Source organism: Oryctolagus cuniculus, chromosome 8, assembly GCF_051225735.1.
Source record: "Oryctolagus cuniculus isolate XC-2025 breed Fujian yellow rabbit chromosome 8, ASM5122573v1, whole genome shotgun sequence".
Lineage (NCBI taxonomy): Eukaryota > Metazoa > Chordata > Mammalia > Lagomorpha > Leporidae > Oryctolagus > Oryctolagus cuniculus.
The window spans coordinates 46,035,872-46,055,809 of record NC_142874.1 but is presented as its reverse complement, the minus strand read 5'-3'; the positions used below and the strand labels follow the sequence as shown (position 1 = coordinate 46,055,809).

Here is a 19,938-nt window from a genome sequence, read left to right as displayed (position 1 = left end):
CGTCTGTAAAATGGAAGGACTGGAATAATCTCTACTATGACCATTACATTCTATGGCCAGAGTGCAGTCAAGCTAGAAAACACTGCAAAAGACTCATTTTTGGCCTGGAGACCGGTTAGCTTTAGTGCTATGCTTCATATATTTTAGGAGAAACTCTAAAAGACATATATAGATCGCTGTCTCCAACACTGGCATGTGAAAGTGAGGTGATTAATTCCTTTGGAGGAGACTGTTCAAGCAGCACATTCTCTGGTTTATAGAATCCTGACTTTTTTAGATCTGGTAATAGGGGCTGTAGAAAGAATGGCAGGCTCAGCTTGGGGCCAAAAGAGCTGTTATTTTCCTTTCAGTCTCTCTGTTGACGTTCTCACATCTTCTGCTGTATTTTCCTTTGCATGTAGCTGAAGGCCCAGCAGGATTTTAAAGAAAAGGAATAGTACGTGTAGGAGGGAGTGAGTGGGTCCAGAGAAAAGGGAAGAGGTACATTTCATAGCTTTGATTTCTGAGAAGTACAGATCTACACACTCTTCTGCCTTTCTTCCTTCCACTTTATAAGGGTGAGGCTACTTTGGGGACATGGTTAGGATTCCACAGTCAACAGGTAGTACAGGAAGCGCTTTGGATTTTGTTCCTTCGGGTCATAATTCTTTGCTAAAAGGAATGGTTTTCCAAGCAGGACGCTATACTCTCATCTGCCATACCTCCTCAGAAGAGGCTTCAATTTAGCTCATAATTTAATTTTAGAAACGGCTTCTTCCATTAAAGGTTAAATTTCACATTATGTATTTTTCAATAGCACAAAATTGCTTGTCTTTTTCCTAAACTGAAACTGAAAGCAAGGCTTCAAAAAAAATTACAAAAGAAAAAAGCGTAATGTGCATTACCACAGCTGAGCAATTAATGGAAGTTATTTATTTAACATGGAACAAGAAGTGGTTAAATCAAAACTTGAACCTAAGTAAATGTAGATTTTATAAATATTAGTTTCTCCTCTGCCTGTTTTTGACTATTTTCAATGGCCTTAAGCTTTCAAGTACACCTTCTTTCTGGTACCATTTCTGCTGAAAACCACAATCCCTATCCTGCAAGTACAGACACCAACAAATTATGTGAATTTTGTTATCCTGAGCTGTGCCAAACCTCACTTACAGGTAATTATAGATGTAGGTAATAAAACACCTGTGTGCCACAGCTGCCATTAACAGGTCATCTGGGCCTGGCCATGCAGTGGCTACTCTGCCATGCTGAGCATGGGTTTTGGTGCCAACAACAGAGACTGGGTTCTGGTTTTGGCTACCCTGCTTCCTCCAGTTTTGTGACCCTGGGCCAGCTCTTTAACCTCTCTGAACCTGCACTCACTCACTTGTATAACCAGCAAAGTAATAGGCTCAGTCAATGGGACCCAAAGGATGGCACTTTGGCAAGCTGAGCACTGGGAACCCAGATATGGCTTCATATTCACGCCTCTCTGACCTTCTCCTGCCCTGCCACCCCTCCAGTGTCTTGTTCCTTTTTCTCTTCCAAGGCACAGGGAGGGTCTTCCCCTGAAGTCCCTCTACATCTACTGAACACTGGATCTGCCCAAAGGGGACACAACTGACTTTGATTCTCTCCTGTGAAATCATTAGCCATGCAATATTAAAGTCATCACAGTAAAGAGAGACAAACAGCACATTCAAAACCAAGACAAACTTTGTGCCAGGCCATTGTCTGTTCTCTGTCCCTAAAATGATTTGCTCTTCCTCTAAAATTGCCTACTTGCCTCACTTCTTCTCCCCTATAAAGAGGGTAGTTAAGTTCCAAGTAGGTGGCCTGTCTTCATGTTTCATGCCTTGGGTGCTCCCTTGTGCTTGCAGGTTAGCAAATGTGTATGCTTTTTCTCTTGCTAATCCGTCAGTTGTCAGTGTGTTTTACAAACTCAAATGATCAAACTTTCAGGGGGTCCAAAGAAGGGTCCTTTTGGCATTATGGTGGTTAGAGCACAACAATCTCTCAAAAACGCCAGTTATTCATTCAACAAACAGCCAACTGAAGAACTATTGAATAGCTACTCAACAGGTGTTTATTTGTTATTTAACACCAGTGTGCCAGGCACTGTACTAGTTCCTGGGGACAAAGCAATGGGGTGGGGGGAGGAAAGGGGGACAAAAATTCCTGCCTCGATGGGGCATATAATAAAGCAGAAAATGATACTGACCACTGAAATTGTGTTTACTATGATTTTCTGTTATTGCTAAACCAATGATTTCAGTGTTCCCAGGGGACACCTGGCAAAGTGTCGAGATATTTTTAGTTGTCACTACTGGGGGAGAGTGGATTACCACTGGCATTCACTAGGTAAGGGATGTTGATAAACATGCTACCCTGCCCAGGGCCCTCCTCTACACAAAGAATTCTCTGGCCCAGAGTGTCAACAGCTCAGAGCTTTCATTCTTTTAAATGGGTAGTATGTGTACACAACACATGCTCACAGTACAATGAGAAATTCAAAGGCAAAGGAGAGAATGATTATAATTAGTTTGCTACTCATCCCTGTCAAGTACTCTCTATTGGGATAACCACTACTGTCAGTTTCTTGTGTATCATTCTAGAATCTTCTACATGTTATTTTTCTAAAATAGATATACAACTCAAAACATTCAGCATATAAGATTTTGCAACTTTTTTTTGCTCTACAATACACTGAAGATCAGTTCACATTGGTGACATATAGATCTCCATTTATTTTTATTAATATCAAAGGGTTTTCTGTAATTTATTTAATCATTCCTGAACAAATGAATATTTAACAATGCTACAATGAATATTTTATGTGCATATCATTTCTTACATGGCAAGAATATACTTAAATTCCTAAAAATGGAATTGCTGAGTCAAGGGGTATGTGTCTTGTAACATTTTATTGAACTAACTAAATGGTCTTCCATATGGGTTGTACCAATTTGTACTCCCACCTAAAATTCATGACGTCACCACTGAATTTGACTTTATTTCTACACTCTCAAACAATCTTATCAGAGTGGTCTATTTTTCGCTAATCTGTAAAAAAGCTTTATTACATTCTTAATTCCTCTTGCTTTGATTACAGAGTCCTGTTCTATGTTTTGAGAATCAATTGCTTTTAAATGTGAATGTTCTGTTCATATTAACCACTTTTTCTACAGAGTTGCTTTCTTTTTCTTATGGACCTGTAGGAAGCCCTCAGAACCCAATCCTTTGTAAGTTACAGGTGTTTCCCACCAGTTATTGACTGAATGTCTTTGATTTGTAAGTAGGGTTGATTTTCTGAAATATTTTACTTGCACATCTTCTGGCTTTATTTCATATTTACAAAGGTCTTCTAGACTTAGAATAAAAAAGTCCAGGCTTTCTTTCAGTACTTCTGCGGTTATTTTTCAAAGTTTAAATCTGTGGAGCACCAGAATTTATTTTGGTGTGTAGTAAAAGTCTAGACGCAACTTGGCTTGTTTTCCAGATGGGTAGCCAGTTGTCACAATACTTTTATTGGATAATCTATCTCTTCCCTACTGATCTGAAATGTCAGCTTTATTACATACAAAATTCTCTTATTACTTGGATCTATTCTTCGATTTTTATGTTGATGTGCCTGACATACATACACCACAGAATATTTTAATTACTGTAATAAGACAGTTTATTTTACTCTCTGGTAAGGCAAGTTCCCCACATTATTTGTCTTTTATAGAATTTTCCTGGTTATTTAGGGACTTAGAATGATTAGTTTGTATTTTTCCTAGGATTGTGTTATATTTACAAACTACCCTAGGGAAAATGTATGCCTTTAGGATGTTGAATCTTCTCATCCATGGACGTTAAACCTTTTTCCATTGGGTTCTGTTCTCTTACTCTCTCCCTTCTTTTGGTGAACATAACATGTGAAAGGGTTTTTTTCATACAGGTCTTCTTTTATTACATTTACCTTGAAAGTTAGAAATGTATTCCTATCTGGTTAGCCCATTATATCCCATCATCTTAAACTTAGGATACCAATAAAAACTTAGCAATAAATATACAATTTATAGCAACTTTGAAATGACTACTATGTTTTTAGAGTTCTATTCTTTTTCGAAGAGTAATTGGTGAATGATTAGAGCACTTGAAAATATGTTAAAATTCGTTGTAAAACTGATACACTCTTTTGCAAAGATTAGTTTTACTAACTGTTCAACTAAAGTTATGTATATAGCTGCTATGTAATATAAGAAAAGCATTCATGAGAGGATTTTATAAAACTATGTTGTCATTTTATTTCAAAGAGTGCACCGTATTCCAAATTATCAATGTTCTAAAGTAGCCATCGTATAACTAAGACACTGGGACGATGTGTACCGCATAGTGGTATACACTGCACTGCTGCCTGATAAATGCTGATGTGCTGTCTCTGGTGGTTATTTGTTGACAAGTTGTGACCTGTGTGCTTGAGAGTGAGACAGTTACACAAGTGGTAGAGGATCCACAATCAGACTGTTTCTCTAACAGTCTATTCATTGGTTATGAATTGTCTTCAAAATATTGGATTCCAAGTTACAGGCATCATGAGGGAAAACAGGGAAGTGTTTTCTAAAATGGACAATACTGATGAAAAAACAAACAAGAGGAGCATACCATCACAGATTTGATACAAATAATGAAATTCTCAGGGTAAAATGGTTAAATACCCACGTCATTGTTGGAATGAACTATGATACAGTGGAAGTATTTGGCAAAGTTCAATAATGAAAAAAGGAAATAAGGTCAATGGTGGTGTGGATAAACAGGATTGGTTGGTTTCCAAATATGCTGCTTCTGTTGGAGGTAAAAAAATGGTATTGGCCAGTGTTCACTTGAATAATTAATATGTGTGTCATGAATGCATGGATTATTCACAAATTAGTGAACAAAGACAAGGAAGATCTCATAAACCTGACAGATCTTAAAAGAGACCTCTGCTTAGCATACCTATAATGATGCAATAAGAAGAAGTCCTCAGGTGGAAGAAAGCATAACACTTGTAAACCTATTACTGTCCAAGATAATACAGGCTTTGAGAGAAGTCATGTCAGTCTCCAATGGTGGAGATAATGATGTTGAACAAACCATGTTGTGTGAAATTGACAACATATTGTCAAAAACGTAATGTAATCCTCTGAAGTGTTTTGCTCCTTTCCACCGAAGGTAATTACAAGCAGTCATGAAAGTCACTTCTTTGTCTACTGTGAAACGTATGAGAGGACAACATATTTGCGCAATGTCCTATTTTTAGGCCAGTTTATACATACACAAAGGATACCATACCATCCCAGGTACTACTTACAGGAAAATCTGCATTTTCATTCTCAATAATCATCAAGGACACATATGCTCTGGATTATGATTTACAGCCCATGTTAATGCAGCTGTGTCGATTTCACCATACTATTCACAGAATCGAAAATTTGGGACTTTTTAAAAAATCACATATAGGTCTTATTTCTGAACAGACAATGACAATTAAAAGCGCTTTGGCTTTGGTTTTGGCTAAGTGCCTAGTTCTTGAAACTGAGCAAACTTGGGCTTACAATTTGGATCACTAGACGACAGCCATACAATATACCTCTTTTCAGTTCTTGCTAAGAAATACTTTTCTCCTAAAGCGTTTTAGTACGAAAACAGAACTTTTATGATTTTCAGGAAACTTTGCTCCATGATGGCTTCAGCTTCAGTTTGGGAAGTATGTATATCCTGGTGGAGTTACAGTACATAGAAAAATTTTATTAAAATAAAACACAAAACTTACCTCCTAAGTTCATTCCAGCTTGGAGACATTTCTGAAGTCTGCAGGCAGGACAATTCTTTCGCCGAATCTTATCAATGATGCAATCATTTCTTCCAGCACATAAATAGTTGTGTTGCCCTGAATTAATAATAAAGAGCAATTGTTAATATAAGCAACTGTTATACTAGTGTAAAACATAAATTCACATAATCAGCATATGAAACTTCCTTTTTCTTAATCCTGAAAGTCTCTTCAAAAACATAGAAGGCAGGGCAAGAGCTGCCACTTGGCACGCCCACACCCCATATCAAAGTGCAGGCTCAAGTCCTAGCTTCTCTGCTTCTGACCCAGCTTCTAGCTAATGCACACCCGGGGAGACAGAGGATGATGCCAAGTGCTTGGATCACAGCCACCCACATGGGAAACTCAGATGAATTCTAGGCTCTTGGCTTTGGCCTGCTCTAGCCCGGGCTGTTATAAGCATCTGTGGAGTAAACCAGCCGATGCAGGATCTCTCATTTTCTGTTTCTGTTTCTCCCTCTCCCTCTGGCTCGGCTCTGCCTTTCATGTGGAAGAAAATGAATAAATAGACAAATAACATATACAAATGAACCAGGTGCTTTGAAAATATGGGAGGGAGATGTGATTTACAGATAATCTAGACAAGGGTATGGTCAGCTCCATGCAGCTGAGACTTCTGATTGCACTTGATAGCCCTACATTTGATTCCACGGAGCTTTTCCTGTAAGTAGTTACATTCCCCATGGTTTGCATTTTGTTGATCACTGCATGGATTTCTGCAAGGAAGATTGGTGCAAGGAAGATTGGTGCAATCTTCCTTCAGACACCAAAACATCACCATTGCACACAAAGGCTCTACAGTGACTTTATTATTATTATTTTTTTATTTTTTGACAGGCAGAGTTAGACAGTGAGAGAGAGACAGAGAGAAAGGTCTTCCTTTTTCTGTTGGTTCACCCCCAAGTGGCTGCTACTGCCGGCGCACCGTGGCTGGCGCGCTGTACTGATCTGAAGCCAGGAGCCAGGTGCTTTCTCCTGGTCTCCCATGAAGGTGCAGGGCCCAAGCACTTGGGCCATCCTCCATTGCACTCCCGGGCCACAGAAGAGAGCTGGACTGGAAGAGGAGCAACTGGCACAGAATCCGGCGCCCCAACGGGGACTAGAACCCGGGGTGCCGGTGCTGCAGGCAGAGGATTAGCCTAGTGAGCCACAGTGCTGGCAAACAGTGACTTCTTAAGCTGCTACGCCTGCCCATCATTGACATATATGATTTCACTGGGAAGACTTCAAAATTATACAATAGGAAATGTTTGTTTCATTCTGCACAGCAATCTGGAGCTAAAAAAAATACCCACAATGCAGGTACAGCATTAGCTTAAAAAGTAGCATCAAAATATGAAATTTGTGGCCTAGCTCTGTTGTTCATGTTTTTTATTCAAAATATTTGCTGGATGTCTACTAGGTCCCAGGCACTAGTAGACTCACTGGAGATACAGCAATGCACAAGACAAAGATTCAGTTCTTGTTAGTTTTCTATTTTGGGAGAAAGAAACAATAGGCAAGGAAAGTAGATATACTGTATAAAATGTTAGAAAGCCATAGTGTTGGGGAGAAAAAGCAAAGGGAGAGGGATTTAACACAGTGGAGGTGGACAAGGGTGTAGAAATTTCACAGTACATATAGCAAGGGCCTCAGAGGCGGCGAGATGGAAGCTACCAGATTTGAGAGTTTTAAGTGGAAGTCACTTGATGCAATTTTTACTGAACAGGATCACTCTGTTGTGTTGAAAGCACGGCAGTGGACTAAGGATGGAGGCAGGGAGAGCAGGGGCAGGAGGCTGTCATGACCTCCAGGAGAAAGGAAAGTGGGTTGGGCGAGTGGTCAGAGTGCAGATGTAAAATGAAGGGCTGCTAGGGTTTGCTGTTTGATCAGAGGAAAAAGAGAGTGAAGAGGCACTGAGATTCGTAGGCTGTGCAACTGCAAAATGGAGCTGCCATTAATTAAAATGGGGAAGACCAGAGGACCCTGTGGTTGACGGAGAATTACCCCAGCTCAGCCTAGGACATGTTGCATCTGAGACGGCTGACAGATATCCCTGTGCAAGTATGGAGAGCTAGATGCCCCAGGTCTGGGCAGGAGATGCAATCAGTTATGGTCGCTAAGTCATAAGACTGGGTCAGAATACACAGTGGGTGAGCACAGATGGCAAAAGGAAGAGGTCTGAGGACCGAGTTAGAGTCACTGAAAATACGCAAAGGACAGAGGGAGTCTCACAGTTCCTGTAACGCGCGAGTGGACTAAAGCATTCCCTCTGCGCACTTCCATTGTGTTCCCTTAGCGGAAAACTACTAATTATGGTCAATACTCCGTAAAACGAATGCGTGTCACTTCATATAATTCAATAATTTAATCTAGAGCACCTGCTATGTAATGTCGTAGTAAACCTCAATAATAAAATTAACAACAAAACAACAGTAATACAATAGGGAAACCCATAACAAAGTGAAGAAATGAAATTCTACCATAATAACTTATGCTCTTTTTTTTTTTTTAAATTGAAGGCTGTGAATGAATCTAAGTAGATGTAAGTAATTATACGAATATAGCCAGTATGCTGGGAAAGAGGGTAAATGATTTATGTAATGTTTTATGATGCTGTACAATAACTCAGAGAAGACATCCCTACTTTTAAAGCAAAATGTTAAGGTCCCATTGGAGAACTGTCTTATTTAAGCCTTACAACAACTTTACAAAGTGGGTGAGGTAACTATTATTATTGTTCACAAGGAGACACTCATGTGAGAATTGGAAGGCTAACTTCTTCCTAAAAGGGTAGAGTTGGAAGCAGAATTCAGATGGTCTGAGTATTGCAACGCCTCAAGGCCTAGGTTTTTCTAAACCCCAAGTTGCACTGTAATGTACTGGAGGTCCCGTAACACTCTGCAAGTACTCTTTGGGAACAAAGAGCAAAGGGGCGTTCTCTGGGTGAAGCACACTTATTCTACTGGCAATTTCTTCTACTGGCATCCAGCATCAATGTGCCTCTTGCATTCTTTGAGATTAGATATAAAAACCACAGACCTCATCCTTAATGCACACTGAGTTGAACAAACTTTGAAGTCCAAAGAAGTAACCAAATGTAACGTTGTTTCAATTCAACAAGTATTTATGGGGACCCTTCCATGTTGTACAAGGCCATAAAACATTAGCAACAGGGTTGGACTGATGTAGTCTGGGGTCCTTTTCACATTTGTGAATGTGTGATAACAGTAACAGGCCATGCCATGGCTCACTAGGCTAATCCTCCACCTGCAGTGCAGGCACCCTGGGTTCTAGTCCCGGTTGGGGCGCCGGATTCTGTCCCGGTTGCTCCTCTTCCAGTCCACTTCTCTGCTGTGGCCCAGGAGGGAAGTGGAGGATGGCCCAAGTGCTTGGGCCCTGCACCTGCATGGGAGACCAGGAGAAAGCACCCGGCTCCTGGCTTTGGATTGGCGCAGCACACCAGCCATAGCGGCCATTTGGGGGATGAACCAACAGAAGGAAGACCTTTCTCTCTGTCTCTCTCTCTCTCACTGTCTAACTCTGCCTGTCAATGTAATACTTTATCCATGTTAGTATTTTTTTTTTTTTGTTCTAGTACCATTGGTTGAACTCTGTAATTAACACACAATTATTCTTAGGTGTTTAAATTTCAACTGAGAAGTGATCCCTGTTAGGAATTTGGAAAAGATTATGCTGAGTGAAATAAGCCAGTCCCAAAGGGACAAATACCACATGTTCTCCCTGATCGGTGACAACTAACTGAGCACAAAAAAGGAAACCTGTTAAAGTGAAATGAACATTATGAGAAACGGTGACTTGATCAGCCCTTGCCCTGACTGTTGATGAACAACTTAATACGTTATCCCTCTTAGTATTTTTTTTTTGTTTGTTCTACTTAATACTTTTAGTTGGATACTGTAATCAATACACAGTTATTCTCAAGTGTTGAAACTTAACTGAAAAGTGATCTCTGTTAAATATAAGAGTGGGAATAAGAGAGGGAAGAGATGTGCAATTCGGGACATGCTCAAGCTGACTTGCCTGGAACGGTAGAGTTAGAAACATACCAGGGGATTCCAATTCAATCCCATCAAGGTGGCATGTACCAATGCTGTCTCACTAGTCCCGGTGATCAATTTCTGTTCACAATTGATCATAATGATAGGACTAAGAGCCAAAGGGATCACATAAACAAGACTAGTGTCTGCAAATACTAGCTGAAAATGAATCTTGATGTGAATGGAAAGAGGGAGGGAGAGGGAAAGGGGAGGGTTGCAGGTGGGAGGGAAGTTATGGGTGGGAGGGAACCATTGTAATCCATAAGCTGTACTTTGGAAATTTATATTCATTAAATAAAAGTTAAAAAAAAATAAACATATGGAAATGATAACTACTTAGCCATAAAAGGAATGAAATGCTGTCTTTTGCAACAAAATGGAGACTATTATGCTTAGTGAAATATGTCAGCCCCCAAAAGACAAATATCATATGTTTTCTCTAATATGTGGTAGTTAATATAGCATACAAAAATGTGAAAGAATTAAATGGACACCTTGTGATTTGATTGATGCTTTTAGTCCTTATTTATTTTCCTGTGGAACTGTGATCTTTATACCTTTTACTTGTTGAATATTATGGTTAGTGTTGTTTCAAGACTGTGATTATAGAGTGCATTGAAATTATTTGCTTGAAAAAAACTAAAGATAAAGAAAAAAGGAAAGAGGAGGATTAAGGGAGGGAGAAAAGGAGGAAGAGAAGTATGGTTATCTTCTTAGAATTGTACCTATGAAATACATAAAGTCTACTCTCTTTATATTAGTAAAAATTTTTAAAAATCAAAAAGAAGGCAAGTGAGCCAACTTTTCCTTGAACTACATGGTGAAATTGTAGAAAATCAAAGCAAAGTTTAAGCATGCTAGAGAAAAATACAGATTACATTTATGGAAAGATGCATTGTACATGGAAGGTGTTCAACAAGTATTTGTTAAATGAAAAAATAGTAAAATGGAAATGTTTGATTTGATCATCACCTATTGAACAAATATATCAAACTATCACACTGTACTGCATAATTACAATTAAAATAATTTAAAATAAAATGTAAAAATTAAAAATAAATTTTAAAAAGTGTGGTAAGATTAAAATCTTAAATAATGTGAAAAAAGATAACAGTATCTAAGCTGTTTAGATTGTAGGCATGAAAGAATTTGTACAAAATAGTTACTGTCACATACATATAGAAAGATTTTCTTCAAGGGGTTCAAAAACAGAGACATGCTGAAGTTGAAGTTGTTCTAGAGATAGTGGTTGTTTTTTAATGAATACCCTTTAAAAATGCACATTATGGTAACAACTGTAGAATAATTTCTTTCCCATTGCAACATTTCATCTTCCACAAATAGGATTGATGATTTCGAAGAGATTGTACAGATATGTCATAACAACATTCAGAAAATTCTGTCATCTATATTTTTGGTTATATAAACTTTAAAGATTAAACTTTTAGAGAATATTTTGCAGTACTTGTAAATGTTTTTTTTATTTTTGTATTTGGAAGAAGTGGGGGAGAGGGAGATAGGGATTGAAGGAGGGAGAGAGTGGGGGAGGGGGAGAGAGGAGGAGAGGAGGAGGGGGGAGGGGGAGGGGGGAGGAGAGAAAGAGAGAGAGAGAGAGAGAGAGAGAATCTATTGATCAAATGATCTCCCATCTGATGATTCCCTCCCCAAACACCTGCAACATCAGTGGCTGGGCCAGGTGGAAGTCAGGGGCCAGGTACTCCATCAGGTCTCCCACATTGGTACCAGGGACCCAAGTACTTTAGCCAACAGCTGCTGCCTACCAGGGTACACATTAGCAGGAAGCTGGATAGAAAGCGGAGTAGCTGGGACCTGAGCCAGGCACTTTGATATGGATGCAGGAATCCCAAGTGGCAGCTTAACCTGCTGCACCACAACATTTGCCTCAACTTCAAAAATTTAAATTGCACTTATACGAATACGCAATGTATGTTGCATCCGGTAACTCACAGAAAAACAGTAATAGTAATAAACACAACAGAACCACAGGAGGTTGCATCTAGAAGACTTAAGAACCCTTTGATCATGTCCTTTTAAAATACTGTGCTCCCTGAGTGTTCAGTTAGCTAGTCTAGAACAAGTTACATCTTACAGGTTTTTGGGTAAGTGATTTTCTACTATAATAGTGCAGACCATCAGAATGCTGGGGACCAGTGTGTGGCCTTAAGTGACAGCCAAGGAACTCAGATTTCATTCTAGAGACATGGGGATTTCTCTGCAGATTGCTGCTTACTGAGTGCTCAGAGTTTTGTTTTAGAAACATTAATCTGAAGGTTATGTAATAGGCAGGTAGGACGGAAGTAGGGGACACAGTTACCGCACACTTGAAAGCTCTCAGAGATGGCCTCTACAAAAACGAGGAGTTACAGATCAGCCAGAATGTACAGTCACATAATAATCCTGGGGTTTAAAAAAAATCTCAATGTGGAACAAAGTTTTATTTTTCACCTAAGATACAGGTCCACTGTGAGAACTCTAGTTCTACTAATGGTAGAACAGCTCAAATCAGATACCCCCAGCCCTAGATGATTATACACTGCTCACCGACCAAAGGGGCGGGGAGGACGACTTGAAGGCAATGGGGAGTGGCCATTGTTGGGAAGAAGTAGGGAAAACAGAATCTTAAAAATGGAGACTTGCCCTAGACTGGTTCGAATGGCTTTTTCCCTGAGGGGCTTGTGCTCTGTGTGCAGAAGAGAGGGTAGAGAACCAGCAGAAAGCCTGTCTCACTGGGCTAAGAAGCCAGAGAACCGGCCCCAGTGTTGTGGCGAATTGGGTTAAGCATCCACCTGTGGCGCAGAAGGCTAAGCCTCTGTCTGCAGTGTTGGGATCCCATATGGGAGCCAAGTCAAGTCCCAGCTGCTCTGCTTCCCATGCAGCTGCCTGCTAACGCACCTGGGAAAGCAGGGGAAGATGGCCCAAGTCCTTGGGCCTCTGCTACCCAAGTGGGAGACCTGGATGGAGATCTAGGCTTCTGGCTTTGGCCTGGCCCAGCCTTGGTTGTTGTGGCCATTTGGAGAGTGAACCAAAAGATTGAAGATCTCTCTCTTTCTGTCTCTCCTTCTAATTCTGCCTTTAAAATAAATAAATGAATTAATATATATATATATATATTTTAAATAAGAAGGCAGAAAGCAGACTCTTGGATTGCCAGAAGAGCTAGAAATTGGAAGCGGAAATTCTGGAAAGGTGAATGTTGGTGGGAGGTGAGTAGAAGGAGACAAATCCACATAGCAACCCCCCTCAAATTTTTGGCTGATGCTTGAATGGTTCTAAGGCACCAGAGGCTGAAGGCTGGAAAAAATGCTCAGATGTTTCAGCTGCTGCCCCCCAAAGGTCGACAGGGCTTGGATCCCATTAAGTTGGAAAGTTTTAATAAACACCTCAGCCTTTCCATTAAAATTCCAGAAGGTTCATGCCACAGGAAGAAATACTATACCCAGGATTAAGGCAAGATCAAATAGACCCATCCTAAAAAAAGCAAAAAGCAAAGGCTCTACAAGTTCATGGTGACCTGTCAGTGATGTAACTGACTACTAGATCAAAACTCAGTACCTTCAGAGAAATATAACAGAATGCAGGGCCTCTGGAAGGCCCACAGTACAATAATAACTATTACAAATTTGTAAAAACAGAAACATGTAAGCCAAAGTCAGTAGAAAAAGCAGTAGAAAGATTCAGCAATTATCTAGGATTAGCAGCTAACAATTTTTAAGATGATATTTTAGAAAGTACAAGGGACAATGATTAAAAGGGTATAGATATGTGGGCTGATAGCCTTGAAGCTGTAAAAAGAAAAACATAAAACAAAAGCAAGTGGTAATCCAGTAACTAAGCAATACTCATAAAGCAAAATATTCACTCGTTAGAATTAACGATATATTGGATCCAGAACAAGAATGAATCCAATAGTTAAATAAATGTAAACAGAAATCATCCTAACTGAAACAGAGAAGGCAAAGCCATTTAAAAATAAATGAGTGAGGCCTCAATGGCCAAGAAGCTGCACTAGCAATTTGATTTACATGAGGTAGAAATTCCAGAAGGCGATTGAGAAAATAGCTAACATAAATAAACACACCAAAAAATTCCCAAGTATTTTTGAATTTAATATTTTAAAAAATTCAAAAATAAATACAAAGAAAACCACTGAGGTAAAGTATAAATTGCAGCTGGGGATAGGGATGGGGTGGGGGAGGGGGAATTACATTACACACTGTAGAACAAGGGGAGGGTAGTAACTGTTTTATAAAGCCAAACACTTAAGGCCAGAAGACAATTTAAAGACATTTTTAAAGACCATCAACCAAAAAGTCTATAACTAATGAAAATATTTTTCAAAATAACAGTGAAATAAAGCTGTTTTTATATAAACTAACACTAAGATAATTTTTGTTAGCAGAATAACATTTAAAAATGAAAAAAGGAGTTCTTCAGGCTGAAGAGAAATTATGCCAAATAGGAGAGAACTTAAAAATATGGAAAAAATTGGGGCTGGCGCTGTGGCACTGTAGGTTAATCCTCCGCCAGTGGCGCCAGCATCCCATATGGGTGCTGGTTCTAGTCCCAGCTGCTCCTCTTCCAATCCAGCTCTCTGTTGTGGCCTGGGAAAGCAGTAGAAGATGGCCCAAGTCCTTGGGCCCTTGCACCCACATGGGAGACTAGATAGAAGCATCTGGCTCCTGGCTTCGGATCGGTGTAGCTCTGGCTGTTGCGGCCATTTGGGGAGTGAACCAACAGACGGAAGACCTTCCTCTCTGTCTCTACCTCTCACTGTGTGTAACTCTACCTCTCAGAGAAATAAATAAAAAATCTTTAAAGAAAATGGAAAAAATTAAAAGCATTTTTTAATTCCTTTAGAAGTCAAATGGTTTTAAAGCAAAAAATAATGTATTATGAGATTTACAAAAGGTATATACAAGGTATCTGTCAAAATAGTACTAAAACAGGATGTATATAATTCTGTGATATGACTGTAAATTTCTTACATTATCCTTGAAGTGATGTAAATTAATTCAAGTTAGACTATGATAAGTAAAGAGTACATCTTATAATCTCTACAGCAAAGTTCTCAAAGCACGGCCCCTGCACCAGCGGCATTAACATCAAGAAAAAAATTACCAGAAATTTAACCCAGGAACTCAGAAATTCTAGGACGAGACCTAGAAATGTGTATTTTATATAACCCTAATTCTGACACATGTAAATGAGAAACACTGCAATGGAGCAAGCACTGGAAGAACTGCATCAAGAACTGTATCTCCAGAGACAACAGAGCTATAAAATGGGAATTCAAAAATTCTCAAATAAAAAAGACAGGAAAGGAGAAACAGGTAAACAACATAGGGGAAAAAAGAAAACAAATACCAAGGCGAAAGATACACCTAAGTACAGTAAAAATTACAATAAATATAAATGATCTAAATACTCCAATTAAAAGTTAAACATGGTAGACTGAATCAAAAAAGGCAAGATCCAAGTTTGTGCTAAAATGCATTTTAAATAGAAAAGGCATCAACAGGTAAAAGTTAAAAGGTGGAAAAACAATATATAATGCAAACAGTAAGCATAAGAAAGTTGATGTGATTATATTACTATTAGAAGGGAAGACATTAAGACCATGAGTGCTATCAAAAGATCTAAAAATTCATTTATATTGATCAAATTAACATATAAAAATTCATAATTTTTAGGGGTCCAATAGTAGAGCTTCTGGTGAAAACTGGCAAAACAAAAAATAAAAAGATATATTCAAAATCATAATTGGAATTTTAAATACTTCTTTCTCAGTAGTCAAAACAATTACTATATAGAAAAAAATCAGTACAGATATAAAATTTTGAATACTACAAACACCTTTTTAGTTAACACTCTAGTTATGCCACTGTGCAATACACATGTTCAAGAGTATGTGGGATATTCACTGAGATAGAACACAGCCCAGCTGTGAAACAACTCTCAAGCTTTAAAAGGACTGAAATCATGCATAATGCTTTCTGTCCACAAAGGAATTAAACTAGAAATTGGTAACAAAAACGTATCTAGCAGAACCACATATTTTTGAAAATTAAGCAAATAATTTATGGCTCAAAGAAATCATAAGGGAAATGACTGAATATTTCAACCTAAATGACAATGATTTCTCAATATATTAAATGTGTGGGATATAGTTAAAGCAGTATCTAGTGCAAGTTTATCAGCCTTATAGAAAGCATCGCCAAAAAGCTCATGGAAATGCATATTATAAAAAATGTATATGGATTTCAAAAAAACTTTTATAGCAAAATAAACTTATCTTTTAATTCCGTTTTCCACAAACATTTAGAAGTACACTAAAATGCTTATATTAGAAAAGGGGGCCGTGCTGTGGCATTGCAAGTAAAGCCACCGCCTGCAGTGCCGGCATCCTATATGGGCACCAGTTCAAGTCCCGGCTGCTCAGCTTCCAACTCAGCTCTCTGCTGTGGCCTGGGAAAGCAGTGGAACATGGCCCAAGTGCTTGGACCCCTGCACCCACCTGGGAGACCCGGAAGAAGCTCCTGGCTTCAGATGGGTATAGCTCTGGCCCTTGTGGCCAATTGGAGAATGAACCAGCTGATGGAAGATCTCTCTCTCTCTGCCTCTCCTTCTTTCTCTGTGTAACTCTGACTTTCAAATGAATAAAAAAATTTAAAAAAAGACAGGTTTAAAATTGATTATCTAAGATTCTATCCTAAGGAGTTAGCAAAAAGAAGAACTAAATCCAAAGTAAATAAAAGGAATGAAATAATAAAGAATGGAAATCAATGACAAAGAAAAAGTCAAGCAATAGCAATAAACAAAGCTAAATCTTGGTTGTTTGTAAAGATGAATACGTTAGGCAACTGCAGACAGGCTGGGAATTCTGTTCTCCATCTTCTCACTACAAGCCCTGAGATGGGAGAGCAGCCTTGCTACTTATTGTCAGCAGATTTGTGGAATCTGGCTCTGGAAACAACAAAGCTCTAGCCAAGGAGATAACTAGTGCAATTTTCTGACCCAACCACAAGGGGGCCTGAAGTCAAAGATCCAGAAATAGATGTGGAGCCTTACAGAAGCCAACTTCATGGATGGGGAAATAAGAACATTGAACCAAGCCCCTAAACAGAAGTTCCTCTCAGAATAGCAAATATTTCACGTTACTGCCTTTTGGGGACAAATTAATTCCAATTGACGAAGTTGAGGACAATTTTTCAAAATGTTCATAAGCTACCAGCACCTAACACATTCAACCTTTTTGAATAATCAGTTGTGGGATATTTCAGTAAAGAATGTAATTCAGTGATAAACTTACCCCCAAGCTTAAAAAGTCACAATCTGTTCTGCCAATATCAGGACACTGCATGTATACATACTCAAGAATGTGTGCAAGGGACTGGTATGATGGTGATGCCAGCATCTCGTGTGAGCCCAGGTTCATGTCCTGGCTGCTCCACTTCCAATCCAGCTCCCTGATAATGGCCCAGGAAAGTAGTAGAGGATGGCCCACGTGCCTGGGCCCTTGCCACCCTCTTGAGAGCCTAGATGGAATTCAAGGCTCTTAGCTTTAGCCAGGGTTGCAGGCATTTGGGGAGTGAACAAGTGAATGGAAGAACACTCTCTCTTGCTCTCTCTCTCTCTCTCGCCATCTATCTATATATATGTAAACTCTGCCTTTAAATAAGTAAATCCTTGATAAAAAAAAGTGTGAAAAAATGGAAACTAAATTAATTTAAAGTTTATAAAGAAATGCAAATGTCCCACAGTTTTCAAATAGATTATAATTATTTCTCCTCATAAAAATTTAGAGAAAGTTCTGTCTAGGCACCTGGTATTATAATAGACATGGCAAAAAAACATACATTTCTACAGTATATAGAGAAATAATAGCTTAAAGTAAATGGGGCATGATTTAAACATTCCAAAAATATTTTTTAAAAATAAAACTTTTGTATGAAATTTGCTGAGCCTATATCCACAGGCACTATGGTACTCTACTAGCGAAGCATATGGGGAATCCATCCACAGGTTAATGGATAAAACAAAGATGGCACAAACAGCATGCTGCCTTGGACCTAGTTAATACAGAACGATAAACTAAAATACACATGTACCATAGGTAAGTTTCGTGCTCATACAGTGTGTTGCATATAGAAAAACCTTTGGTAAGCTCTGTTCACACAAAGCCCCAAAGGCTCCTCAGTAACTGGTGCTTACAAAAGATCCACCCAAACACCTTTTGTTAATCTCCAGCATTCCACCCTTGGAACTACTCCTCCACACACATGGCCATTCAGAAAAACAGCTCTATGTATTGGCCTGGAAGCCATAGATGGTTCTGTGAAAGACTGAGAAACAGCTTAGGGCAGAGGCAGGATCTCAAGTTGGAATTCTGTGTCTTCTCGATTCCCTGGGTCCTAAGTCCTTCTCTCCACACAGCCCACATCAGTCCCCAGCCTACCAGCTGGCTAGGTTGCCTTAAATTGTGGCCATCTCAGGGTGGAAGTAAAGAATCTTGTGCTACAGATGAAAATTTGGCTAGCAGAGCTCAAGAAAGATTAGTCATTCTTCCATCTGAGTGCACTAGTTCAATGTACATCTTGTGGGAGGCTAAGAAAATACAGGCGTTCCAGAGCACCGCAGGTGTCTAAGGTGAGGATAATCCTGGATGGAGTACACAGATGCACAGTGCAGTCAGTACACATGTAACACAAACTCTCAGACTTACAGGAAAACCTGAAGTCCTCCAAAGTCTTCAAAGGGAAAACACATCATGGACTTTATGAAGACCATCAGTGTTGAGTCAAAAAATAAAAGACAATTCAAAAGTGTCTCTTTTTTTTCCTGTTGTCTATGCTTTTGCTGTTAACTGTGGAATAAGTGTTTAAAAGCTAACTTCATTGTTTTAAAAGTCAATACAGGAAATGAAAATGATTTCTTAAAATTTTATTTTGAAATCAAGTACTGACTTTTTGCTATACTTGGGCTGGTGCCAAAAGAGAAAACAGGGATTGGCTGACATGAAGATTGATTTACACAAAGCCAGAATAAATGTAGAAAAGTGGAGGCCAGTGAGAAGACACAGGTAGAAGGCACTGGCTTTGAAATCTGACACACCTGGGTTCCAACATTAACTTGTCAATAAGGAAATGAGAGACTCTCGCCCACACTGCTTCATATTACTGAGCCTCGGTTTCCCAATCTATAAAATGGAGACAGTAAGGTCTGCTCTGTAGGCTGCTCGATGGACACAGGGACAGTGAGAAGCATGATATCTGGTTTGAAGGAAGAACTAAATAATAAAATAAAGATGGTCACGATGTTATCATTCATAGTCTATTTGGTTAGCTCTTTCTTCAGAATAAAAAAAAAAGATGAGAAAATTCAAAGAACAAATACACCAAACTCTTGATTAAATAAAGTAAGTAAAAGGCTTCGTGTGGGAGCTGAATACCAGCACGGAGGGAAGGAGGCGTCTGGTTGAAAAGGGCCCCCTGGAGACAAGACCAATGCGATTCCGTGCTGATACCATCTCCACATCTGAGCTCTGGCTAAAAACTGGCAAGGATGGAGGGTGCTGAGCTATATCCTTAGGATAAACACACGACACAAGCCTGGGACTCTCCAATCTGTAACTCAGCTAAGAATCTTTGACTGAGGGCCCCAGACCACAAGAGTGTTGTAAGATTCTGCAAAGTCAGAACTTCCTTGTATCATTGCTGTTGGTATCCTCTGTCCACTTCCTGCTATGACTTAACATCCAAACTCTGCAGAGTAGGATGGCACACCTGGATGGAGGACAGGAGGAAGTCACTCTCAGCTGGGGAGACTGAATGTCACTCTAAGGGAAACTTGTTCCAGCAGAAGAGGGAAATAAGAATAGCAGATATGTGCATAATTCAGAATGTTTATGGCAAAAAATGAAATTAAAAGCTGTTTATTTTCATTCAAAAGGAATTTGAAATCCATGCACAGCTTTTTTTGTAATAGACATTTTCCATGAATTGTTCAGAAGATCCCTCATATACATCGATTAAAATTTTTTTC

At 39.2% G+C, this 19,938-nt stretch overlaps 1 protein-coding gene across 15 annotated transcripts in view; it reads right to left on the bottom strand.

The window, feature by feature from the left end:
* NR3C2 (nuclear receptor subfamily 3 group C member 2) overlaps positions 1-19,938 on the bottom strand; it is a 375,513-nt gene that overhangs the window by 105,684 nt on the left and 249,891 nt on the right. For 13 of the 15 annotated variants that reach the window (XM_070047457.2, XM_070047456.2, XM_070047454.2 and 10 more), the window contains one exon: positions 5,777-5,893. In XM_070047457.2, the coding sequence (XP_069903558.1) occupies positions 5,777-5,893 (117 nt within the window). Of the gene's footprint in view, positions 1-3,391; positions 4,807-5,776; positions 5,894-19,938 lie in introns of those variants that run through there. The other 2 variants (XM_089302387.1, XM_089302386.1) reach the window with 2 other exon arrangements.